The 26973-nt window shown below is 46.4% G+C and overlaps 1 protein-coding gene and 1 non-coding gene across 2 annotated transcripts in view; one reads left to right on the plus strand and one right to left on the minus strand.

The window, feature by feature from the left end:
* Positions 1-12383: 12383 nt before the first annotated feature.
* ZC3H4 (zinc finger CCCH-type containing 4) overlaps positions 12384-26973 on the plus strand; it is a 48049-nt gene continuing 33459 nt past the window's right edge. The window contains exon 1 of the mRNA XM_060176929.1: positions 12384-12595. Coding sequence (XP_060032912.1) covers positions 12399-12595 — 197 coding nt within the window. The 5' untranslated portion in view covers positions 12384-12398. The remainder of the gene's footprint in view (positions 12596-26973) is intronic.
* LOC132537164 (U6 spliceosomal RNA) lies at positions 22655-22761 on the minus strand. Its single transcript, XR_009548627.1, has one exon. It is a non-coding gene; the product is annotated as a U6 spliceosomal RNA (small nuclear RNA).

The following is a 26973-nucleotide window of genomic DNA, read 5'->3' on the forward strand; positions in this document are numbered from 1 at the left end:
GTTTGTTCTTTACCTCAGCTGACTGCCAACTCTGTTTCCAAGAGTCTGGAACAGAGAAGTTCAGTGTAGGCGTAGGGGACCAGATTGGGTGACGAGACGTCAAGCGTTGGACAGGGTGAGCAAAGATATCCGTGGCAGTGGGTTAAGGGTAAATGGTGCAAAGCTCAAGGACTGGGTAAGGACCCTGGTTCAAGCCTCCGGCTCCCCACCTACAAGGAGGTTGCTTCACAATTGGTTAGAGACAGTCAGAAATTGAGAGGAAGGGGAAATAGAGAGGGAGGGAGACAGAGAGACACCTGCAGGCCTGCTTCACCACTTGTGAAACTATCCCCCTGCAGGTGGGGACCAGGGTTTCGTCCCTGGGTCCTTTTGTACTGTAATGTGTACACTGTAATGTGTACACTGTAATGTATACACTGTAATGTATACACTGTAATGTGTACACTGTAATGTATACACTGTAATGTGTACACTGTAATGTGTACACTGTAATGTGTACACTGTAATGTATACACTGTAATGTGTACACTGTAATGTGTATACTGTAATGTATACACTGTAATGTATATACTGTAATGTATACACTGTAATGTGTACACTGTAATGTATACACTGTAATGTGTACACTGTAATGTATATACTGTAATGTGTACACTGTAATGTGTACACTGTAATGTATACACTTAACCAGGTGTGCCACCACCTGGTCTCCTTCAGGAGCTTCTCTGAACTTCATAAATCAGGAATTATATATATATTATAATATAACATGAAAATATATATGTTTAATCAATAATTATTATATATACATTACCAGAGCACTGCTCAACTCTGACTTATGGTGGATAAGTCAGGAGTTTGAATATTTATTTATTGCTAAATGTATTTCTGTATATGTATTATTTTCATTGTATGTATTTTTAATAAGCCAGAACTGAACAGTGTTCTGGAAAAAATATATGAATAAATAAATAAATAAAATAAAATAGCAGAGGGTAGATAGCCTAATGGTTTTGCAAACAGACTTTCATGCCTGAGACCCCAACGTCCCAGGTTCAATCCCCCGCACCACCATAAGCCAGACAGTGTTCTGGTAAAAAAAAAAAAAATCAGGAATTATATATATTATAATATAACATGCAATATATATGTTTAATTAATAATTATTATATATAAATTACCAGAGCACTGCTCAACTCTGACTTATGGTGGATAAATCAGGAGTTTGCATATTTATTTATTGCTAAATGCATTTCTGTATATGTATTATTTTCATTGCATGTATTTTTTTTTCCTCCTCCAGGGTTAATGCTGGGCTCGGTGCCTGCGCCATGAATCCACCGCTCCTGGAGGCCATTTTTTTCCCCCTTTTGTTGCCCTTGTTGGAGCTTCGTTGTGGTTATTATTATTGCCCTTGTTGACGCAATTCGTTGTTGGATAGGACAGAGAGAAATGGAGAGAGGAGGGGAAGACAGAGAAGGGGAGAGAAAGATAGACACCTGCAGACCTGCTTCACCGCCTGTGAAGCGACTCCCCTGCAGGTGGGGAGCTGGGGGCTCGAACCGGGATCCTTACGCTGGTCCCTGTGCTTTGCGCCACATGCGCTTAACCCACTGCGCCACCGCCCGACCCCCTATTGTATGTATTTTTAAAGTATATTTATTTATTATTGGATAGAGACAGAAATTGATATGGGGGAGGGAGATAAGAGAGGGAAAGAGACAGAGAGACACCTGCAGCCCTTCTTTTCCACTTGTGAAGCTTTCTCTCTGCAGATGGGGATGAGGGGCTTGAGCTGAGTCTTTGTGCATTGTAATGTGTGCGCTTAACTGGGTGTACCACCAGCTGTCCCCTCAGTGTATGCCATATTTTTATACAGGTGAGAGAAAGAGAGGAAGACACAGGGGAGGAGAGACATCTGCTGCAGTGTTCCATTGTGTGTGAAGCTTCATTCATGGTAAAATGTGCTCTGCTGGGTACACACCCCTTGTATTATGTATTGGTCAAAGGCAGACAGAAATTGAGAGGGAAGGAGGAAGTAGAGAGGGAGAGAGAAAGATTATCTGCAGATCTGCTTTACCAGTCATGAAACTTCCCTCCTGAAGGTGGGGACTGGGGTCTTGAACACAGGTCCTTGAACACTGTAACGGGTACGGAACCTAGTGTCCACCACCTGTATATATATTCAATTATATATATATTTATTTATTTTATTTATTTATTCCCTTTTGTTGCCCTTGTTGTTTTTATTGTTGTAGTTATTATTATTGTTGTTGTCGTTGTTGGATAGGACAGGGAGAAATGGAGAGAGGAGGGGAAGACAGAGAGGAGGAGAGAAAGAGAGACACCTGCAGACCTGCTTCACCGCCTGTGAAGCGACTCCCCTGCAGGTGGGGAGCCGGGGTTCGAACCGGGATCCTTATGCCGGTCCTTGTGCTTTGCACCACCTGCACTTAGCCCGCTGCACTACAGCCCGACTCCCCTGAATTATATTTTTAAAAGAAAGTATTTTGCATAATCATATGCTAGCTCTCCAGCCAGTGTGTTCTCCTTTTATAGTAAAATGAAAACACCAATAGATGATGTGGCACCTCTGCTTCCAAGTTTCTCTCAAGCCACAGTTTTGCTTTTTGTTTGTCTTTCCCTGGAATTTAAGGACTGCTGGCCCTGACAGGACTGAAACAAGCTATTGTCTCTGCCTAGGACTTTGCTTCTTAGTGTCTTACCTTACACAACCCCCTGCCCAATAGAAACTCCCTTTTATTTATTTATTTATTTATTTATTTTTTTCCTCTCTGAAACATTGTTTTTTTAAAGCTGCAACAATAGTAAAAGCTGTGTGCTCTCTCCAATCTGGGGCTTGACACTGGCTGATGAGCTCATAAAATCTTTGACAGTGAAAGTCAAGAAAGCTGAAGGAATTTAGCAGGAGGTGCTGGACCTGCAACCTTGCCTCATAAGGACAAATGGTTGGCTGAGGCTCTGGGGTGAGGGAGGGTGTGATTTGAGAAGCTTACCGGAAGCATCTTTGCAAAGGAGGATTTTATTTGCTGAGACTGAATGTAATTTGGAAACAAAAGGACAATTTGAGGGACTCTCACTCCAGGCAGGCCTTTACCCTCTTGAAATAATGAGTAATCAGAACCAACCAAATGCTTTGTTCCAGGAGGAAGTTTGAGGAGCTTAGGTCCTGGCGGTCCTGGTGGTGCGACTTGCAGGCCTTTGACCCTCTTTGATAGTCTCTGAGCCCACCTCCTAGCCTCCCTCCTTTCCCCTGACACTGTGTAAAAGGGCTGATATTCCTTGGAGGGAAGGTTGATCTATGGTAGATTCTCTATCCTCTGATTACAGATTAGAGGGGGGAAATGAACCTTTTTTCTTTTCAAAAGTGGGTGAGACAGAGTTGGGCTTTCTGTGACACTGAGCTTTGGAATTCCAGTTCTGATTAAAATCTTCCCTCTGGGGTTGGGTGATGGCTCACCTGGTTGAGAGCACGTGTTACCATGCACAAGGACTCAGGTCCTCTAGGTCTTCACCTACAGAGAAAAAGATTCACAGGAGATGAAAGTGATGCTGCAGGATCTGTCCTCTCTTCCCCTCTCCACTTCTCTCTCACACTCTATCAAAAAGGAAGAAAAAAAAAGTGCTGGGGAGCTGAGGGTAGATAGCATAATGGTTATACAAACAGACTCTCATGCCTGAGACTCTCCGGCACCACTCCATAAGCCAGAACTGAACAGTTTTCTGGTTAAAAAAAAAAACGACAACAAAGTGCTGGGAAGGGTGAAGCTGTACAGACACCATGGAAAACACACACATACACTCTCAAATTATTTTAGTTTAATTTTTAATATTTATTTACTCCTTTTTTTCGCCCTTATTGTTTTATTGTTAAGGTTATTATTGTTGTTTTTGTTAATGTCATCGTTGTTGGATAGGACAGAGAGAAATGGAGAGAGGAGGGGAAGGCAGAGAGGGGGAGAGAAAGATAGACACCTATAGACCTACTTCACTGCCTGTGAATCGACTCCCCTACAGGTGGGGAGCCGGGGGCTCAAACCGGGATCCTTGAGCTGGTCCTTGCGCTTCGTGCCATGTGCGCTTAACCCGCTGCACTACCACCTGACTTCCTAATTTAATTTTTTAAAGAATTTATTTATGTACTCATGAGAAAGATAGGAGAGAAAGAAAGAATCAGACATCACTGTGGTACATGTACTGCCAGGGATTGAACTCAGGAACTTGTGGTTGAGAGTCCAATGCTTTATCCACTGTGCCACCTCCTGGAAAACTTATTTTATTTTATTATCATTATTTTTAAATTTTTTATATTTATTTATTTTCCCTTTTGTTGCCCTTGTTTTTCACTGTTGTAATTGTTGTTATTATTGGTGTCGTCATTGTTGGATAGGACAGAAAGAAATGGAGAGAAGAGAGGAAGACAGAGAGGGAGAGAAAGACAGACACCTGCAGACCTGCTTCACTGCCTGTGAAGCGATTCCCCTGCAGGTGGAGAGCCGGGGGCTTGACTAATTTTATTTTATTATTATTATTATTTTTAAATATTTATTTATATCCCTTTTGAGGCCCTTGTGGTTTTATTGTTGTAGTTATTATTGTTGTTTTTGATGTTGCTGTTGTTGGATAGGACAGAGAAATGGAGAGGGGGGGAAGGCAGAGAGGGAGAGAGAAAGACAGACACCTGCAGACCTGCTTCACCACCTGTGAAACAACTCCCCTGCAGGTGGGGAGCCAGGGGCTCAACCAGTAACCTTATGCTTGACCAGTATCCTTATGACCAGTCATTTAACCCGCTGCGCTACTGCCCGACTCCATTATTTTTTTTAACAATTCTTTTAATTTTTATTTATTTTCCCTTTTGTTGCCCTTGTTTTAATTTTTTTATTGTTGTTGTAGTTATTGCTGTTGTTATTGATGTCACTGTTAGATAGTGAGAAATGGAGAAAGGAGGGGAAGACAGAGAGGGGGACAGAAAGACACCTGCAGACCTACTTCACTGCCTGTGAAGTGACTCCCCTGCAAGTGGGGAGCTGTGGGCTCGAACCGGGATCCTTACTCTGGTCCTTGCACTTTGTGCCACATGCGCTTAACCCAGTGTGCTACTGCCCAACTCCTGACTGATTTTATTTTAATGAGTGAGATACAAAGAGATATATCAGAACACTGCTCAGCTCTGATTTATGATAGTACTGAGGACTGAACCTGGGAGCTTGGAGCCTCAGGTATGAAAGCCCTTTACATAACCACTATGCTATTTCCCCAGCCATCTCTGTCTTTATTTATTTATTTAGGAAAGAGTAATTGAGAAAGGATGGAGAGATAGAGAGGGGGAAAGAGACACTTGCAGACTTGATTCACTGCTCCTTAAGTGGACCCCTTACAGGTGGGGAGCAGGTCCTGTAACCTTGGCCCTTGTGCTTTGTAATATGTGTGTTTAACTGGGTGTGCCACCACCTACCAACCCCCAAACCCCTTTCTTTTTATTACCACCAGGGTTATTGCTGAGGTTCATTGCTTGTACATTGAATCCACTGCTCTTGCTGGTCTTTTTTTTTTTTTTCTTCTTTCTCTCTTTTAAATAGGACAGAGAAAAATTGAGAGGTGAGGGAGAGAAAGAGAGACATCTGCAGCCTTGCTTCATCCACTCATGAAGCTTTCCAGGTGGGTGAGGGCCAGGGGCTTGAACTCTGGTCCTGTGCATGGTGGGTAACATGGGTGCTCAACCAGGTATGTCACAGACCAGGCCCCAGGGAGTTCAATCCTCAGCATTGCATGTGCCAGAATGATGCTCTGGTTCTCCTCTTTCTTTTCTTCTTTTAATTTAATTTAATTAATTTATTTATTTTTAAAATTTATTTCTTTATTGGGGAATTAATGTTTTACATTCAACAGTAAATACAATAGTTTGTACATGCATAACATTCCCCAGTTTCCCATTTAACAATACAACCCCCACTATGTCATCCTTCATGGACCTGTATTCTCCCCACCCACCCACCCACCCCAGAGTCTTTTACTTGGGTACAATATCCCAATTCCGTTTCAGGTTCGACTTGTGTTTTCTTTTCTGATCTTGTTTTTCAACTTCTGCCTGAGAGTGAGATCATCCCATATTCATCCTTCTGTTTCTGACTTATTTCACTCAACATGATTTTTTCAAGGTCCATCCAAGATCGGCTGAAAACGGTGAAGTCACCATTTTTTACAGCTGAGTAATATTCCATTGTGTATATATACCACAACTTGCTCAGCCACTCATCTGTTGTTGGACACCTGGGTTGCTTCCAGGTTTTGGCTATTACAAATTGTGCTGCCAAGAACATATGTGTACACAGATCTTTTTGGATGGGTGTGTTGAGTTCCTTAGGATATATCCCCAGGAGAGGAATTGCAGGGTCATAGGGTAGGTCCATTTCTAGCCTTCTGAGAGTTTTCCAGACTGTTCTCCACAGAGGTTGGACCAACTGACATTCCCACCAGCAGTGTAGGAGGGTTCCTTTGACCCCACACCCTCTCCAGCATTTGCTGCTGTTACCTTTTCTGATGTATGACATTCTCACAGGAGTGAAGTGGTATCTCATTGTTGTCTTGATTTGCATTTCTCTGACAATCAGAGACTTGGAGCATTTTTTCATGTGTTTCTCGGCCTTTTGGATCTCTTCTGTGGTGAATATTCTGTCCATGTCCTCCCCCCATTTTTGGATGGGGTTATTTGTTGTCTTGTTGTTGAGTCTGGCAAGCTCTTTATATATGTTGGTTATTAAACTCTTATCTGATGTATGACATGTAAAGATCTTCTCCCATTCTGTGAGGGGTCTCTTGGTTTGGGTAGTGGTTTCTTTTGCTGTGAAGAAGCTTTTTAATTTGATGTAGTCCCATAGGTTTATACTTGCCTTAGTCTTCTTTGTAATTGGATTTGTTTCATTGAAAATGTCTTTAAAATTTATGCGGAAAAGAGTTCTGCCAATATTTTCCTCTAAGTATTTGATAGTTTGTGGTCTAACATCCAAGTCCTTGATCCACTTGGAATCTACTTTTGTAGTTGGTGAAATACAGTGATTCAGTTTCATTCTTCTGCATGTTTCAACCCATTGTTTCCAACACCATTTGTTGAAGAGACTCTGCTTTCCCCATGTAATAGTCTGGGCCCCTTTGTCAAAGATTAGATGTCCATAGGTGTGGGGTTATTTTTATTTTTTATTTATTCTCTTTTGTTGCCCCTGTTTTATTGTTGTTGTCGTTGTTGGATAGGACAGAGAGAAATGAAGAGAGGAGGGGAAGACAGAGAGGGGGAGAGAAAGACAGACACCTGCAGACCTGCTTCACCGCCTGTGAAGCGACGCCCCTGCAGGTGGGAAGCTGGGGGCTGGAACCGGGATCCTTACGCCAGTCTTTGCTTTATTTCACCTGCACTTAACCCACTACCGCCCAACTCCCTTCTTCTTCTTTTTTTTTTTTTTTAACCAGAGCAGTGCTCAGCTCTGGCTTATGGTGGTGCTGGGGATTGAACCTGGTACTTTGGAGCCTCAGGCATGGGAGTCTCTTTGCATAAATATTATGCTATGTACTCCAGCCCTTTTTTTTTTTTTTTACCAGAGCACTGCTCATCTCTGACTTATGGTGGTGTGGGGTATTGAACCTGGACTTTAGAGCCTCAGGCATGAGTTTATTTGCATAACCATTATGCTATCTACTCCTGCCCCCTTTTTTTTTTTTTTTTTTTAAATTTAAGAAAGGATTAATTAACAAAACCATAGGGTAGGAGGGGTACAACTCCACACAATTCCCACCGCCCAATCTCCATATCCCACCCCCTCCCCCGATAGCTTTCCCATTCTCTATCCCTCTGGGAGCATGGACCCAGGGTCATTGAGGGTTGCAGAAGGTAGAAGGTCTGGCTTCTGTAATTGCTTCCTCGCTGAACATGTCCTGCCCCCTTTTTTTTTAAAGATTTTATTTTTTTATTTTTAAACTTTTAAAATATTTATTTTATCTTTTGTTGCCCTTATTTTTTTTATTGTTGTTGTAGTTCTTGTTGTTGTTATTGATATCGTTGTTGTTGGATAGGATAGAGAGAAAGGGAAGACAGAGAGGGAAGAGGGGGGGAGAAAGATAGACATCTGCAGACCTACTTCATCGCTTGTGAAGTGACTCCCCTGCAGGTGAGGAGCCAGAGGCTCGAACTGGGATCCTTATGTGGGTGCTTGCACTTTGCGCCACCTGCGCTTAACCCGCTGCACTACCGCCCAACCTCCCCCCCCCCTTTTTATTTATTAATGAGAAGGATGAGAGGAGAGAGAGAAAGAACCAGACATCACTATGGTACATGTGTTGCCAGGGATCAAACTCATGCTTGAGAGTCCAGTGCTTCACCCACTGTGCCACCTCTCTCTCTCTCTCCCTCTCCCTCCCTCTCTCTCTCTCTCCCTCGCTCTCTCTCTCTCTCTCTCACACACACACACACACACACACCTCATCTCTCTTATAAATAAATTAATCTTTAAAAAAAAATAGAGGCTGGGCAGTGGTACACCCAGTTAAATGCACACATTACTAAGTGCAAGGTCCAAGATTCAAGCCCCCGGTCTTCATCTGTAGGAGGAATGAAGGAGGCTAAGCAGTGAAGGAGGTTGCAGGTGTTTCATTTTTTCTCTCCCCAGTCCCTCTCAATTTCTCTGAGTCCTATCCATTAAAAAATAAATAAAATATGGGGTGGGTAGATGGGGAGAATACAGGTCCAAAAAGGATGATAGAGGACCTACTGAGGGTTGTAGTGTTATATGGAAAACTGGCAAATGTTATGCATGTAGAAACTATTGTATTTACTGTTGAATGTAAAATATTAATTCCCCAGTAAAGAAATTAAAAATATGGGCAGGGGTAGATAGCACAATGGTTATGCAAACAGACTCTCATGCCTGAGGCTCTGAAGTCCCAGGTTCAATCCCCTGCACCACCATAAACCACAGCTGAGCAGTGCTCTGGTAAAATAAATAAATAAATAAAATAAGATGTTAAAAAAATAGAAAGGGCTGGATGATGGTGCACCTAGTTAGGCGCACATAGTACGACGAAGTGCAAGTACTTTCTAAGGATCCTGGTTCTAGTCCCCAGTTTCCCATCTGCAGAGGGGTCTCTTCACAAGCAATGAAGCAGGTCTGCAGTTGTCTTTTTTTTGTATCTCCCCCTCCCCTGTCAATTTCTCTCTGTCCTGTCCAATAAAATGGAAAAAAAAAAACGGCTGACAGGAGCAGTGGATTCATAGTGCCGGCACCAAGCCCCAGGGATAACCTGGAGGGCAAAAAAAAAAAAAAAAAAACAACCAGCAACTAGAGAGGTAGAAAGAAAGACTCCTCAGCATTACTCCAGTATCCTCAGAACTCACCCAGTGCAAGTCTGGGTCTCTGTGTGTAACAAGGTATGTAAATTCCTTCTCTCCAAATTTCTTTGTCCTCCACGGGGCTTCACTGCACTAAGCTGACATTTATTAATGGGCGGGTGGATGGCCATGTACCAGTTACACACACATATTACCAAGCTCATGGAGCATGCACTCCTCACCTGCCCCGGGGTGGAGGTGGGGGTAGGTGGGTGGGTGGGGGTAGGTGACTCCTCAGAAGTGGTGAACCAGGTCTAGAGCTGTCCTATCTTTCCCTCTCTACCTCCCTGTCCTCTCTCAATTTCTCTGTTGTATCAAATAATTAGAAAGGAAGATCTGCAGAGGGAAAGCTTCATGAGTGTTGAAGCAGGGTTGCAGGTGTCCCTCTGTCTCTTTCCCTCTTTCTTTTATTTGTTTGCTTATTTATTTATTGCCTCTAGGGTTATTGCTGGGGCTGTGTGCCGAACTGGGATACTTGCCCAGTTCCTTGCACTTTGTACTATCTGTGGTTATCCTGATGCACTACCGCCCCACCCCCCTTCCCTCTTTCTATCTCCCCCTCGCCTCTCATTTTCTGTCTCTATCCAATAATAAATATTAAAAAAAAAAAAAAAAAAGGTTTCTGGAAGTGGTGGATTCGTAGTGCCAGCACCACCGAGCCCCAGTGATCACCGTGGTGGCAATAGAGAAAGACAGACAGACACCAAGGCACCAAAGCTGTCCCCAGTGCCATAGTAAGTACTCCCATGTAGTGTCCTGGGGACTTGAAGTTGGGTAGCACTCATGGCAAAGTAGGTAGGTAGGTGCCTGACCAGAGGAGCTATTTTAATGAGAATGCAACAGTGTATCTATTACTTAGGCATATATGATGCAGGGAAGGAACTTCTGATCTTAGGCCTGCAAGTTTTGCATTCTATCCCTACACCACTTCCACTGTGGTTTCCTCTCCAGGTTTTTAAACAATTTTTCCCAGAGCACGGTTTAAACTCTGATTTCTGGTGGTTGGATGGGTGGGGGATTGAACCTGGGACTTTGGAGCCTCAGGAATGAGAGTTTTTGCATAACCATTATGCTATCTCTTTTGCTCTTCTAAAAATATTTAATGAGATAAAGAGGGGAGGCAGAGCATTACTCTGGCCCTTATGATGCTTTAATCTCACGATTAAGAGTCCAGTGCTTTATTCTCTGCTCCACTTCAAGCATCCACTCTAGGTTTTTAAACTCCTCCCAAACATTGCCATCTGCACCACTAATTGGCCAGTGAACTAATTCTGCCATCTCTGTGTCTGCTGGACTCCAATTTCCCCTTCTCTGGAAATTTATGTCAGGGTTCCAGCATTGGTTTGCATTTTCTCTCTAGCCTGAATCCTTTCCCTTCCACCCTCCCATCTAGAATTAAATTCTTTTATTTTTTAAGATAGTGACAGAGATGTAGAGAGTGAAAGAGACTACAACTCCCTTCAATGCAGTAGGAAGCTGGGCTTCGAGCGTTGTTGCTCACATGGGGAAGCAGCCAACTAACTATTCATGTGAGCTATTTCGCTAGCCCTAAATCCTACTAGGCAAAAAAAAAAAAAAAAGTCCTTTCGCTTAGTTTCAATGACAGAAAGATACATATAGCTCCGGTTTTGGTGGTGCTAAGGAGTGAACCTGGGATTTAGGAGCCTCGGGGGATTCGTCTTTTGCATAACCATCACGCTGTCTCCCCAGCCCCTCAGTTACTTATAACAGAGAAAAACCGGATCATCGAGTCTGGCATTTGCAATGAGGGAGGCTGAATTTGGTCATGATTGTGCATCCACCTCGTCCCCTCCCCCCAGCCACTCCCAGCTAAAATTTTAGGCTTTTTCTTCCTCCATCAAATCAACTTCTTTTTTTTTTCTGCTAGCCCTGGGGCAAATTCCTCAAAATCTTTATACACTCCTTTGCTCCGCCCTCCAGACCTTTCCAACCAAACCCCTTTAGCCCCGCCTAGCCTCTTTCGGCTCTTTCCGCGGAGGCTTGTTTTTTTTTTTTTTTTTTTTTTTTTGAAAAACCCTGATCCCGAAGAGCTTCGGCTCTTTCCGGCGCCCGTCCCATCCCATTCTTTCTCCATCACCACCTTCGGCTCTTTCCGGTTCGTCTCAGGTTCGGCCCCCTCCCCACTCGTCTCGGCTCTTTCCGCCAAGCCTCGGGTCTCGCTGTCGCCCTTCGGCTCTTTCCGTCCCCTCCCGGGCGAGCGGTCGCAGCGCCTCTCCCCCACGTGACCCGGCCTCCGCCTCCCGGTGCCCCCTCCCACCTCGTCCAGCCTCCCGCCACGGCCTCCCGGTTGCTCCGGCTCGAGCCGCCATTTTGTGTGAATTTCTGACTGCGGCGGGGGCCGGGCACCCGTGGGCACTTAGCCGGGCAGACAGTCGGCCCGTCTCACCGCGACCCGTTTCCTCTCTCCCGAGAAATCCTTTTCGATTGATCTTTATTATTTTTTTTTCACCTTCCCTCGCTTCCCCCGACCCCCCCCACCCACCCCGCTGGCTTTTTTCCTTCCTCTCTCCCTCGCTTGCTCCATCGCGTGCGGCCCGCGCTAATCACACCCAACCACCCACCAGTGTCCGTGCCCCCCCCATCACCCCGGGGTCTCCCCGCCCCGGGCCCGCGGGGTGTGTGTGTGCGGGAGCGGGAGCGGGTGCGGGTGCGCTTTCGCCCCGATGAGGGCCCCGCGCCCGTAGCGAGTGAGCCCCGGGCCCCGGGCAAAGCCGGCGGGCGGGCGGGCGGGCGGCTTAGACCGCGCGACCTACGCGGAGGTCGGTGCAGAGGTGATTCCGAAACCGAAAAGGAAAAGAAAAAGAAAGAAAGAGAAAGAGAGTTTATACTATACATCCCTAGTCCCGCTCAGGAGTCCAGAGCCCAAGTGTGCCCTGCCCGCCACGCCCAAGCAGCCCTTCTCCGTGCATTAACATCTCCTCCTCCCCCCGTCCCCGCCGCCACCGCCGCCACCCCCCCCCCACCCCCAAAAGGAACGATGGAGGCCGCGCCCGGGACCCCCCCGCCGCCGCCATCCGAGTCTCCGCCGCCGCCGCCATCCGAGTCTCCGCCGCCGCCATCAACGCCTTCGCCTCCTCCGTGTCCCCCCGACGCCTGCCCGGCCGCCCCGCACCTCCTCCTCCACCACCACCACCACCACCACCACCACCACCACCTCCCGCTCCCTGACGACAGGTCAGGCCCCCCGGCCCGGCCGGGGCAGCGTCCCCGGGGAGGGGGGAGGAGGAGGAGGAGGAGGAGGAAGGGGCGGCCGCCATGTTGGGCCGGGCGGCGGCGGAGGAGGAGGAGGAGGAGGAGGAGGAAGGGCGGGGTCGGTGGGTGTCTCTCTCTCTCTCGCTCGCTCGCTCGCTCGCTCTTTTCTCGCTTGCTTTCTCTCCCGGCCTCATGCGTTTCCCCCCCCTCGCGGCGCTCGCCCGCTCTCCCTCGCTCTCGCTCTGTCTTTTTTGGGCGCCATGCTGAGGGGAAGGTGAGGAGGCGCCCCCTGGACCCCCCGCGCCCGCCCTGGGGAGGGGGCGCCGGGGGGGGGGGTCCTGGAGGCCCCGGAGCCTGCAGCCTCGGGCCCGCCTGCCCGCTCGCCCGGCTCGGGAAACGGGGTCTGTGGGGGGGGGGCGGGAGGGCCCCCTGGATCCTAGCGGGGAGGAAATGGGGGGCAGGGGACAGGGAGCAGCCCCCTCCCCCGCCCTGGAGGGGATTTGGAATTGGGGGGGGCTTCTCCTGGGGGCCCCCTACGTGGACAGGTTACCCGTGATCTCCCAGGAGCCAGAAAGCCAGGGGTACCCCAGTCCTCTTAGGAGCAGAAAGTGGGGAGGGGGATTTCCGATCAGTGACCCTTCTTCCATCCTCCCAGTATGGGGGGTGCGGGTGCCCCCCTTGGAGCGAGGGTGCTGTCTTGGCACTTTTATTTTTTATTTTTTTAATTTTTGGCGGGAGGTCTTTAGAGGTTAAAATCGGTGTGCGTGTATGTGTGCGGGGTGGCCCAGTCCCATTTGATGCCCATTTCTGGCCTGGAGACCCTTTCTTGTTTTCCCCTAGAAGGGGTGGGTGGGGGGTTCTGGCGCATCTCATAAGGAGGTGATGCATTTTTGGGGGGGTGGAGGGGAGGTTTGGCGCCCCCAGCTTTGGAGGGAAAAGGAAGTCGGTTCTACTTCTTCCCCCCTTGTCTTGGGGTTACTTTTCTCGGGCTAAAACTGGGCGCCATCCCTGGGGGGGGGGCAACAAGGTTTCTCTTTGGGCCTTGGCAGGGGGTGAAAGGGAGCTCCCCTTTTCCTTTTATCAAGTGCGAAATAGGGTTCACCTCACGCCCTTCTCTGGAGAGATAAGAGGGGCCAGGCAGGGCGCGGCTGGGGGGGCCTCCCCGTGTCCCCTGCACCCGCCCAGAGGTTTGGGGGTCCAGAATGCAGCCAGCCTTTCCTCGTGGGCCCGGGGGAGGCGGCGGCTGGAGAGCGGGTCTGGGGTAGGGGTGGGGAGGGGGGGGAAGAGAAGGCGCTGGACAGACAGATGGTCGGGACTTTGCTGAGGACCCTCCCCGAGACTGAGGTCTGAGCCAGGGCCTCCCCGCCAGGCACCTCTGCCCCTTCCCCGCCCTCCCTCCTCTTTCCCCTTTCTCCTTCACAGACCCTACTTTGCCTTTTAAAAGAAATGCCACCCACATTCAGAGACACAAGTGCAGCAGTTTGGTGAGCTTTTTACAATTTTTTTTTTTTTTTTTTTGGTTTTGTTTTGTTCTAATTAAATGTATCGTCCTGGGAAATCCGCAGCCCATCGCAGCCTGACTCCAGTTCCAGGAAATAAACAGATTAGCAGAGGTCTGTTCGCTAAACCCACGTTGGGCTTCCGGGCCCCCTCTTGGGGGCAGGTGCATTACTCAAAGGTGCTTACACGCTTTATTCGACCTCTAAGGAGTTCTCTTATGTCAGAAGTGTATGTCTTACAATGGGTTGGGATGGTAAGTAGCCTCTTTTATTGAGTAATTCAATTATCTCCCTCTTTTTGTCCCTTTCCTGCCTGCCTTCCGCCTGTAGACCAAAGCCATGCTTGAGAGAGTGAATTGATACTGTTCGAATCAGAATTCTAACCCGGCTGAGCCCTTTTAGTCTTGCACATCCTTTCGATGTTTAAATTTTTAGAAACTTAAAATGGACACGGTTTTCTCAAAGGGAAAAAGAAAAGTATGTTTCTGTAACAGGACAAAAACTGACACAAAAGGCCCATATTGTTTCCAAGCCCTTGGTGTCCCTCTTTCCATTTCAGTCCATTGCTTTTGTCTCCAGCCTTCGTCTTTGAAGAAAGTGGGTACTTCGAGTCCATTTATAGGAGACAAGGTTACTGAACTTGGTCTATGATATTTGCATTCAAGCTAATGTTCTCTCCCTCTCTCCCAAAAGATTGTGGTTCAAGTAGATCCAATTCTCTGCTTATACTCCAACGTCTCTTAAGGTGACGGACGTTTAAATTAAGCAAGTCATTTGTAAAGTACTGTTTAAGCACCAAATCTGTAAACTGTGTCAAGCCCCAATCCTCTCTGCCTGTCTGCACTGTTCCTTTGTTCCAAAGCACATGCCTGATGGTGAAAAGTTGATGCAAACGTGTTACACACACCCAGTCATGGTGGAGAGAACACTTCCTCCAACCCCACTCCCCCTTGTCCTGCACATACAAGGGAAAAACAGCAACTGAGATGACTTGCAGAACCAAACACCTACTTCTGATGTGTTTTACAAGCATAAGTTATTCCGTAAAAAGACAAAACACGTGGAAGGTCCAGCTTCCTTCTTGCCAACCTCTGGTCCCTTATGTACTTTGTTACAGAAAACTTTTAACACATAGCCTTCTTCCCCTTCAAAAAAATCCTGTTTCTTTCTTTCTTTTTTTTTTTTTTTTCTTTCTTCCTCCACCTCCACCTCCACCCCATTCTTAATGAGAAACCAGTGCTCTCTCTCACTCAGATGAGGGAACATGTAACCTGCAACTCAGTGGGCCACTAGTTTTGTTCTCCCTCTCAATGTTCATGACTTAACTGCTGTGAAGGGGTGATCTTAAGTATGTAAAATCAGTGGTGGGAGGAAGAAATGTCCACACAGTCCAGCCTCCTGCAGCAAAAAAAAAAAAAAAAAAAGTCTGAAGCACAAACTAAACACATTCTCCAGTGCACAGGGTCAGCCTCAAGTGACTTGCATTTATTTGAAGCTTCCCCGCTTTGTGAAAATTCCTCCTCCAGGAGCCAAGAGCCAACACTGGATGCTAACAGAGGAATCTTCCAAGTTTCAAGAGCTACAAAATTGAGAGAGGGATGCTTAGTTAAACTTAGTTTTAAAGTGAAATGTTAAGGAAATAGGATTTGGAGGGGTAAGTGAAAATTTGAGCAGTTAATCCTTCAGTTTTAGACTATTTCCCCAAACATTGAAAAGTGCTCAGGCATAGTAACACAAGGGTTTATTGTTTTCTCTTTCTCAAAAGGAAACTCATCCATCAAACCCAAAAAGCCCTAGTAATTATGTCAGACTATATTTTAGCAGTCTTTGTTTTTGTAATGTCACAGTACTGCCTCCCCCCCCAAAAAAAAAAGATGTACCATTATTAGTTACAATCCAAATTAATGGATGTTGCAAAAAGAAACAAAAAAAGGTGTCTGTCACTCAGAATCCCTGATTTAACAATTTTTAACCACTTAGTATTTAATTTTTTTTTTTTTTTCTGGGGAGAGGTTTGACCTGAAAGTAAATATAAATCTATCTCCCAGTAGAAACAACCACTTGTGTGCAGGAAAACAGGGATGTTGTGGTCATAAAAATCCCTTTATTTATGCTCCTCAAAAATACCCTCTTATAATAGGCTTTCTAATTCACATCTATCCAGTAGGGGTTTGATTTGTTCTGAAGGTTTAAAGTTTGACTCTGGACAAATCGAGAAAATTCAGCGATTTTAGAGAACTTCTGCAGTGGCTTCTTCGCCAGAAAGGCAGCTCCCAAGGGAAAATAATTTTGCACCTGTAGAAGTGAAGGCTTTCCCAGCTGCTGACTACCTGGCGAGTTAAGAGAATGATTTGACTTTTTCAGTTTGTAAGTTTCCATCCGGTTGAACGTAGACTATTTCATATTGTGCTGGTTTAGTAGTATGTCCACCTCTGCTCCTTGCTCTCGATCTTTTTTTTGTCCCCCTTCCTTGATGGGGGAAGAAATAGTTACTGTTAATTCTCCATCTTGCTTTTTGTTGCTACTGAGTCCCCAGAACCATCTCCAGTTAACAGTCAATACCTCTGTGGCTAAAATCGCTAATGAAACTATTTTCAAACCTCCATGGAGAGCTTTTAGGTCAAACCAGTATTCCAGAGAACCTAATTTTGGTCCCCGTGGATGCTGCCTTCGGGTGCAGAGTGACTGCTTCTGAACCAGGTTAGGAGGCTGAGTAGCTGAGGAAAAGCACTGATGAGATGCAGCAAGGGGAATGGATGTTTCTGATGGAGCCAACCTCGCCTCCGATACCTTGGCAACACAATAGGAAGAGGGATGGGGAGGGTGGGAGGATGGTTTCTGAGATTTCTGGCAGTGGGTATTTAATAAGCTGATGATTTGAGGACCCAAAGGAGCAGTCTGCTCATTGGTGGAAGGAATCCTGTCGGAATCAGTGGTTGGAGGCCTGTTTCATAATTAAAACCTAATGGGAGGAGTGGGGGACAGCTGCCTTTTTGGGCAGCCTGTAAAGTTCATGTGGCTAAGTTAAGGTAAAACAGATTGTGGGGGGGTTGGGGGGGAGGAGGAGAGGAGTGCATGTCGGACTTCATGAATTCGGCTTTCCAAACTGATTGGCCTAGTCTCTCCTACAGACTTTTAATATTTTATTATTTTATTTTAATGAGATAGAGGCCAGAGCACTGCTCAGCTCTGGCTGATGCCGGTACTGGAGATTGAACATGTGACATTGGAGCCTCAGGCATGAGAGTCTTTGCATAACCATTATACTATCTTCCCAGCCCCTCCCTCCCTTTTAAAATGTATTTATTATTGGATAGAAATAGGAATTGAGAGGAGATGGGGAGATAGAGAGGGAGAGAGACAGAAAGATACCTACAACCCTGCTTCACTACCTGTGAACTTTGCCCCTGCAGGTGGGGGCCAAGGGCTTGAAACTGGGTCTTTGTGCCTTGTAATGTGAGCACTTCACCAGTTGTACCACCGCCTGCCCCTCCCCCCTTTGGGGGTGGTAAGCTCGATTTCTGAAGGTAGTTTATGTCTTGGAAACATGGATTGCATTTTGTGTGTGTGTGTGTGTCAGTTGAGTAATAGTAGGATGTGACACTGGCCATTTTAAAAACAATTTCTGACTCTGGATCCACTGATGACAAAAAGTGCAGATGTGGCTTCTTGGCTGGTTTGGAATAGTTGCATCACCCTCTCAGAATAATTCTAGAGCAGGACTCTAGCTGTTAGCTAAGAGCGGTCTGCTTCCCTCAGCCAGCTTGCTCTGGATACAGGGGCCTGGATATTTTTTTCCCTTCCTTCCTTTCTCCTTTTTTTTTTTTTTTCTCTTTCCCTTTGGTCTTTTCTTGTCTGAGTTGGTGACTCAGCTCTCCTACTTGTAAAGCTGGTGGGGATATCCTTTGAACCTTGTAGGTGACAACAGGATATGAAGGAACACTGTGGGCTTTGGAGGCAGATAGGCTATTGAGACCCAGCCTTCCCCCGCCCTGTTAGAGAAGAATGTCCGTCCTCAAGGTCACTGCGGTCATATGGGCGTCCACTAGGCTCCCACATGATGCTGGGCATTCAGTGACTCATGGTTTCTTTCTCTTCCTGCTGTCTCAGCTAGGGAGAAATTCTAAATTGAGTATACACAGAAAAATGAGTGTGACATGTCTTTGAAGGAAGTCGTTTTTCTTTCCTCTCTGGGTTTCTGGCAGTTAACTTAATGCACAGCCAGGAGCTGATTGGGGTTGGAAGGAAGTGGCGGCCATCTTAGGGCTTTTTCTGACTGGCTCTGTGGTGTTATTACACTAGCGAGAGCCGTCCTGCTGTCTTGACTTGAGCTGACTCCCTCCTCCCTTTCGTTCATCTTTTGCAATTAGGGTGAGTCAGTGCTCCCCACCTTGTTGGGCCTCCCAAGAGAACTGGGAGAGCAGGATGCCAGTCTTACATCCACTGCTTAGCAAGTCATCTTGTCTTTATTTCTCTCCCTCCTCGGGAGAGATGTGCAAGGTCTGACCCAGCTTCAGGACACTCCCATCCCTTGGGGAGAGTTTGGCTGAGTCAGTGCAGGTTTTTTTGTGCTTCCAGCAGCCAGGCTGGCCTCATGCTTTTCTCGGAGCAGGGGAGTTTTCAGAGTGTGCAAGGAGCCCTACTCCCTCCAGAGGACTTTATTTCCAGCTGGGCAGCCAGGTTTCATATTGCTTTCCAGGGCCTGGTCTGCCTGCTGCAGCTTTCTAGCTGCACAGTAAAAGGTTTGCTGTCACTGCTGCAGCTCCTGGATTCCCAGCTGCAAAATAGATGCTTTCAGAACCAATAGTAAGGTTAGGCTAAGTGGCTGGCTGGTGGGCAGATTCATGGGGAGGAACTGCCTGGTGGGCTCAGAAACCATTATAAATCCAGAGACGGGAAGCTTAAGACACAGGCAGTGGGCTGGTCCAGCTTTGGCTGGGTGGTGGACAGCTATGGTCTTGGGAGTCAGGAGTTAGGCCCACCTGACCCGTGGGACTCATGACTCAGTCTCCTTATCTTCCTGAAAGTTTGTGACAGCGTCTCTTGTGTTTTGTCACGTGAAGGTTAAAGATTGTCTGCTGGAGGCCTTCTCCGAGCTGCACATGTGTGCCGGCTCTGTGCTAAGAGGCCGACAGAGCTGAAAGCTGCTGTCGTAGCCACAGCACCTGGGGGGAGTGGAGGCAGCCTGTGTCCAGCACTTGCTCTGTGCCCAGATGCTCTTCTGGAGCTGTTGTGATCCTTGCCCTTCAGGCCGCAGAGTGCTGCCTGCCCTCAGTGTCCTTGTATTGATTTGTCAAAAGCAAATGAGATGGAAAAGGGTAGAAAAGACAGAGTACAGCAAGAGAGCAAACGTAGTTGGAGAATTGGTGCGAAATGGGTGGGAGGCGGTGGTGGTGGGGAGACAACGGGATGGTTATGAAGAAAGACTTTCTTCTGCCAGAGACACCAAAGCTTCAGCCCCCAGCACTGCCCTGGTAAAAATAAACGAGTAAAATAATACAAAATACAAAAGGAGGTTAGAGGAGGAGATAGGGGTCAAGGCCAAGTTTGACAGCCTCTGTAGGTAGCATAGGATGGGTAAGCTTTCAAACCAGCCAGCCTCCCGACCCTGTTTGTGTAACTCAGCCATGCCGCCTTTCCTGGCTGCTTTTTGTTACAGTAGCAGCAATGAGTAGTTGGGAGAGATTCCAGTCTGCAAAGCCTCTAAAGTTTTTATTTTATTTTATTTTTTATATTTATTTATTTTCCTTTTTTGCTGTTGTAGTTAATTGTTATTTATGTCATCGTTGTTAGATAGGACAGAGAAATGGAGAGAGGAGGGGAAGACAGAGAGGGGAGTGAAAAATGGACAGCTGTAGACCTGTTTCACCGCCTGTGAAGCGACCCCTGCAGGTGGGGAGCCGGGGGCTCTAACTGGGATCCTTATACGGGTCCTTGCACTTTGCGCCATATGTGCTTAACCTGCAGCACTACCGCCTGAATCCTGCCTCTAAATTGTTTTTAAATTTTCTTTCTTTTTTTTTAATATTTATTTTATTTCCTTTTGTTGCCCTTGTTGTGTTTTTAAATTTTCTATATTATTTTTCTGTATTTAATTATTTATTGGATAGAGGCAGTCAGAAGAGAGGGAAGGAAATGATAGGGAGAGAGACACTGCAACACTCCTTCACCACTTCTGAAGCTCTCCCCCAGCAGGTGGGGATGGGGGCTTGGACCTGGGTCTTTGCACACTGTAACGTGTGCGCAACCAGGTGCTCCCATCACCCTGCCCCTCAAAAGTCCTTATGGGGAGTTGGGCGGTAGTTCGGCGGGATAAGCGCACATGGTGCAAAACGCAAGGACCAGCATAAGAATCCCGGCTTGAGCCCCGCCGGCTCCCTGCAGGGGAGTCTGAACCTCACAAGTGGTGAAGCAGGTCTGCAGGTGTCTCTCTTTCTCTCTCCCTCTCTGTCTTCCCCTCCTCTCTCCATTTCTCTCTGTCCTAGCCAATAATGACAATAACAATAATAAAAACAAAGGCAACAATAAGGAAATAAATAAGTAAACATTAAAAAAAGTCTTTATGATTAGGCCGTGTAAAAGAAAGATCAGCCAACCCCTGCACTGCCACCGTGTATGTGCCAACCCCTGCACTGCCACCGTGTATGTGCCCAGCACTGTGCGTGCCTGTGTACAGGCTGCTGTCTGTCATTTTGGCTGCAGTGGTGGAAGGAGTGAGAGCCAGTACAGAATTGTTGATCCCAAGAGAGTGGGGCAGTGTTGTCTGTTGAACTGTTCAACTCCTTCCAGTGGTTGTAGAAGCTTGAGACCAGATTTTTTTTTTTTCAATTATATATTTTATTTGTTTTTATTTTAATCAGAGAAAGAGACTAATACAGAGAGAAATACCAGAGCACAGCTCAGCTCTGGCTTATGGTGGTGCTGGGGACTGGACCTGGGACCTTAGAGCCTCAGGCAGGAAAGTTGCTTGCATATCCGTTATACTGTTTCCCCAGACTGAGACCAGATTGGAAAAAAAAATTATTGGATAGAGACAACAACAGAAATGGGGTGGGGGTAGATAGCATAACGGTTATGCAAAGAGACTTTCATGCCTGATGTTCCCCAAAGTCCAGGTTCAGTCCATCACACTACCACGAGCCGTAGTTGAACAGTCTTTTTTACCTTTTTTGGTAAAAAAGACATCAAGAGAAGGGGAGAATAGAGAAAGACAGCCTGCAGCATTGCTTCCCTACTTGTGAAGCTTCCTCCCTGCCGGTGGGAAGAGGGGGCTTGAGACATGGTAGCATGCTCTCAACTGGGTGCATCACCACCAGCCTCCCAGATTACTATGATTATTATTATTATTATTATTTTTGCTTCCAGGGTTATTGTTGGGGCTCGTGTATCCACTGCTCCTGGAGGCTACTTTTTTCCTTTTGTTGCCCTTGTTTTATCATTGTTGTGGTTCTACCACTACTATTATTATTTTACCAGTGTTATTGCTGGAGCTTGGTGCTTGCACCACAAATCCACTTCTCCCGGAGGTTACACTGGTCCTTGCGCTTTGTGCCACATGAGCTTAACCTGCTGCACTACCGCCCGACTCCCATTTGTTTCCCTTTTGTTGCCCTTGTTGTGTTCTATTATTTTTTTTTAAATGTTTATTTTATTTTTGAGAGAAATGCAGAGAGAGAGACACACACAGAGAAACACCAGAGCACTGCTCAGCTCTGGCGTATGGTGGTGTGGGGGATTGAACCTGGGATATAGGAGCCTCAGGCATGAGAGTCTTTTGCATAACCATTATGCTATCTCCCCCGCCTATTATTTTTTAAGATTTACATATTTCATGTATGTGTGGGCAGGCGTGTGTGGAAATGGGAGTTGAACCTTGGGGTCTCGGGTGTCTGAGGTCCAGCTCTCTACTCGCTGAGCCAATTTGCCCTGCTGTAAGCCCTGACTTTTGACCCTTTTAAGTCCCAAGGCTTTTCATTCATTAGAAGTAACCGGAGACTTCTTGAAGCCAAGTGTGGATGTGGATCCCAACTAGCATGTCTCTGCTATGGCCTGACCCTGGGGAGCTGGGCCCAGACTCGACTGCCACTTGGCTAAATGTCTATCGCAGGTGGCTTGGCATAATGCCCTCCTCATTTTCCTAGCAGACAACAGGGCTTAGGTTTCCTCAGAGGCCAGGCTCTGCCAGTGTCCAGAACACCAGGGCAGGCCCAGGAACTGCAGCCTCTGGGCAACAGACCTGGGTGCGTCCCTGGGGGGCGGGTGGGCGCATCCGGTGGTCACTTTGATCGGCTTGGTGATTCACCAGCCAGGCCTAGGAAGGAAACCTTGGGTGAACTACCCTGAGTGAGTTTGCCTCGCAGGACAGCCTCTCAGTGATCTCATCCGTGTTTTAAGTGACCCAGTGCTGAAGGAGGTCCCTGACAAGTGGCCCAGTGTTCGCTGATGGAGGTGGTGCATGTGTGTGTAGCACAGACCCTCAGTACCTACCCACTTTGACCTTCTCCCTAGGAATCTGAGTGACTATCTGCCTGCCCCCCCCCTTTTAAATATGGAATGCTTCACAAATTTGCGTGTCATCCTTACGCAAGGGCCATGCTAATCTTCTCTGTATCTTTCCAATTTCAGTATATGTACTGCTGAAACAAGCACACTATTGCCTCTCTTTTGCTCCTTAGGAGTCTGGTTGACTAACTATGCCAGGAAATCTCAATCTTTTGTAAGAATTTTTTTAAGTAAATTAAAATTTTTAAAATTGGGGATCGGGCAGTAGCACAGTGGATTAAGCGCAGGTGGCGCAAAGCGCAAGGACCAGTGTAGGGATCGAGCCCGGTTCGAGCCCCTGGCTCCCCACCTGCAGGGGAGTCGCTTCACACGCGGTGAAGCAGGTCTGCAGGTGTCTGTCTTTCTCTCCACAACGAGGCTACAACAACAAGGGCAACAAAAAAAGGGGGAAAAATGGCCTCCAGGAGCGGTGGATTCATGGTGCAGGCACCGAGCCCAGCAATAACCCTGGAGGGAAAAAAAAAATTTTTTTTCACAATTTTGTTTCTTATTGGATAGAGGTAGAGAGAAATTGAAAGGGGAGGGGGAGATAGAGGAAGATAGACGTTTGCAGCCCTGCTTCACCACTCTTGCTTTCCTCCTGCAGGTGGGGACCAGGGGCTTGAACCTGGGTCCTTCCTTGCACACTGTAGTGTAGTGTGTGCACTTAAGCAGGTGCACCACCACCTGGCCCCAGAACTTTTCTTTTTTTAGCTTTATTATCTTTGTTTATGTATTGGACAGTGATAGCCAGAAATCGAAGGGGAGACAGGGAGAGAGACACACCTGCAGCACTGTTTCACCTCTTGCAAAATTTTCCCCTGGAGGTGGGGGCTGGGGGCTAGAACCCGAGTCTTTGTGCATTGTAACATGTGTGCTCAACCAGGTGTGCCACTACTCAGCCCCCAGAAATTATTTATTACTACTAATTAATTAAATAACCAGAACACTGATCAGCTCTGGCTTATCGTGGTGCTGGGGATCGCAAACCTGGGAGCTTTGGTGCCTTGGGCATGAAAGGTTTTTATTGTATAATCATCATCATTTCCCCAGCCCTAATAGTATTTTTAATTTTTTAAAAATCTTTATCTGTTGGATAGAGACAGTCAGAAATTCAGAGGGCAGGGGGTGATAGGGAGAGAGACAGAGAGACACCTGCAGCACTGCTTCACCACTTGTGAAGCTTTCTCCCTGTAGGTGGGGACCGGGGGCTTGAACCTGGGTTCTTGCGCACTATAACGTGTACTCAACCAGGTGCTCCACCACCTGGCCCCGGCCCTAATAGTATTTTTAAAAGTCTTTGAGATATGTCACTGTTCAGTTCTGTCATGTATGGTGCCAGGATTTGAGCCTGGGACCTCATGCACACAAGTCCTCTGTACTCTCCTACTGGGCTGTCTCAGCTCATTTTAAGGAATTCTATTTATTTATTCTGGAGACAGAAAATTGAGAGGGAAGAGCTGGAGAAAGAGAGACATCTGCAGACCTGCTTCATTTGTGAAGCTTGCCCCCTGCAGATGGGGACTGGGGGGTTTGAACCCAGGTCCTTGTGCACAGTAGCATGTGTGCTCTACTGTGTGTGTCACAGCCTGCTCAGTAACAGAGAATAAATGGTTATGCAAAAAGACTCATACCTGAGACCCTCAGTTCCAGGTTCAATCCCCCCTCACCATCGTTAATCTGAGCCGAGCAATAGAAAAAACAAAAAGCTCTGGAAAAACAGCTGGGGCTGGGGAGACAGCATAATGATTATGCAAAAGCCTTTGAAGGCTGAGGCTCTGAGGTCCCAGGTTCAATTCCCAGCACCACCGTAAGCCTGAACTGAGCAGTGTTCTGGTCTAGAAAAAAAAAAAAAAAGAGGGATAGGTGGGTGGGGAGAATACAGATCCAAGAAGGATGACAGAGGACCTAGTGGGGGTTGTATTGTTATATGGAAAACTGGGAAATGTTATGCATGTACAAACTATTGTATTTACTGTTGAATGTAAAACATTAATTCCCCAGTAAAGAAATTTAAAAAAAAAAAGAAAAAACAGAACTGTGGGGGGAAAAGTGGTATTCCCTCACACCACCATTAGCTAGAGCTGATCAATACTCTGATTTAAAAAAAGGTATATAAGGGTCAGGTGGTGGTGCACCTGATTAAGTGCACACACTACAGTGCATAAGGATCTGGGTTCAATCCCCCATCCCCACCTGCAGGGGGAAAGCTTCATGAGTGGTGAAGCAGGGCTGCAGGTGTCTCTCTATTTCCCTCTCTGTCTCTCCCTTTCAATTTCAGGCTGTCTCTATTCAATAAACAAAGATAATAGTAGTTTTTTTTATTAAAGATTTTATTTATTTATTAGTGAGAAAGATAGGAGGAGAGAGAAAGAACCAGGCATATGTGCTGCCGGGGATCGAACTCAGGACCTCATGCTTGAGAGTCCAAAGCCTTATTAGTGCGCCACCTCCCAGACCATGATAGTAGTTTTTTTTCAAAGTATATATATATATATATATATTGTTTGTTTTTAATCTGGCATATGCTGGTGTGCAGGGGATTGAACCTAGGACTTTGGAGCCTCCGGCATGAGAATTTCTTTGCATAACCGTTATTCTATCTACCCTCGCCCTAAAATCTTTAATTTTTAAAAAAATTATCTTTATTTCTTTATTGGATAAATATAGCCAGAAATTGATAGGAAGGGGGAAGATAGGGCAGATAGACACCTGCAGCACTGCTTCTCCACTTGTGAAGCTTTTCCCCTGCAGGTGGGGACTGGGGGTTTGAACCTGGGTCCTTGCATAAAATAAGGTCCTAGCCTTTATTAAGAAGAGGCCAGTGTGAGATACCACTTCACTCCTGTGAGAATGTCATACATCAGAAAAGGTAATAGCAGCAAATGCTGGAGAGGTTGTGGGGTCAAAGGAACCCTCCTACACTGCTGGTGGGAATTTCATTGGGTCCAACCTCTGTGGAGAACAGTCTGGAGAACTCTCAGAAGGCTATAAATGGACCTACCCTATGATCCTGCAATTCCTCTCCTGGGGATATATCCTAATGAACCCAACACACCCATCCAAAAAGATCTGTGTACACATATGTTCTTGGCAGCACAATTTGTAATAGCCAAAACCTGGAAGCAACCCAGGTGTCCAACAACAGATGAGTGGCTGAGCAAGTTGTGGTATATATACACAATGGAATACTACTCAGCTGTAAAAAATGGTGACTTCACCGTTTTCAGCCGTTCTTGGATAGACCTTGAAAAATTCATGTTGAGTGAAATAAGTCAGAAACAGAAGGATGAATATGGGATGATCTCATTCTCAGGCAGAAGTTGAAAAACAAGATCATAAAAGAAAACACAAGTAGAACCTGAAATGGAATAGGGATATTGCACCAAAGTAAAAGACTCTGGGGTGGGTGGGTGGGTGGGGAGAATACAGGTCCATGAAGGATGATAGAGGACCTAGTGGTGGTTGTATTTTTATATGGGAAACTGAGGAATGCTATGCATGTACAAACTATTTTACTTACTGTTGAATGTAAAACGCTAATTCCCCAATAAAGAAATTAAAAAAAAAAAAAAAAAAAAGAGGAGGCGGCCAGTGTTAGTCTAGGGAGACAGCACAGAGGTTGTGGGCAAAACTTGGACTGAACCAGAGCTGAGGGGTGCTTTGGTTTAAAAGAGAAAGAAATATTAATACTTTGCTTAGGTTGAATTTCTGTTGAGCAGAAACACGTTGATTTCCTCCGGCCGTGTGCATCTGAGCCTGGGTACGTGTGTATACACACACAGGGGAGGAGGAAGTCTTACAAGTGATCAGATATCTCTCTAGGATGGTAGAAGTTGGCCTTCCTTCCAGGAGAGCCAGCCTCTTTCCAGATTTAAGCAGTTCCGCGCATGATTGGCTTGAGAGAATGGTTAAACTGTTGTTGGGAAGCAAATTTCAGAGCTTCATCTGACAGAAGGGGCTTGGATCAGGGAGAGAACCTTATCCTGAACTGTAGCCAGAGGGCGTGGAAGAAGCAAGTAGGTGGATGAAGAAACTGACATCTCTGACACAGATCCCGCTACTCCAGCACTGGGGTTTTATTCATGTTATTTATTTGTTTAGTTTGTTAGCTTTTTTGAAATGTTACAGAAATGCTGAGCCTAGGAAGTCTGTGTGCTTGCGCGGCCCATTCCAAAGTTGAGGACTTTGGAATTTCCTCCCCTTGGATTTGCACTGCTTTTTGTGCATCTTGGGAGTGAGTCCTGGTCCTGTTTTTTTTTTTTTTTTTTTTTTTTTTTTATTGTTTTGCTTAGACTCCTTGAAGTTTCTGTGTGCTTC

Source organism: Erinaceus europaeus, chromosome 2 (assembly GCF_950295315.1).
Source record: "Erinaceus europaeus chromosome 2, mEriEur2.1, whole genome shotgun sequence".
NCBI classification, from domain to species: domain Eukaryota; kingdom Metazoa; phylum Chordata; class Mammalia; order Eulipotyphla; family Erinaceidae; genus Erinaceus; species Erinaceus europaeus.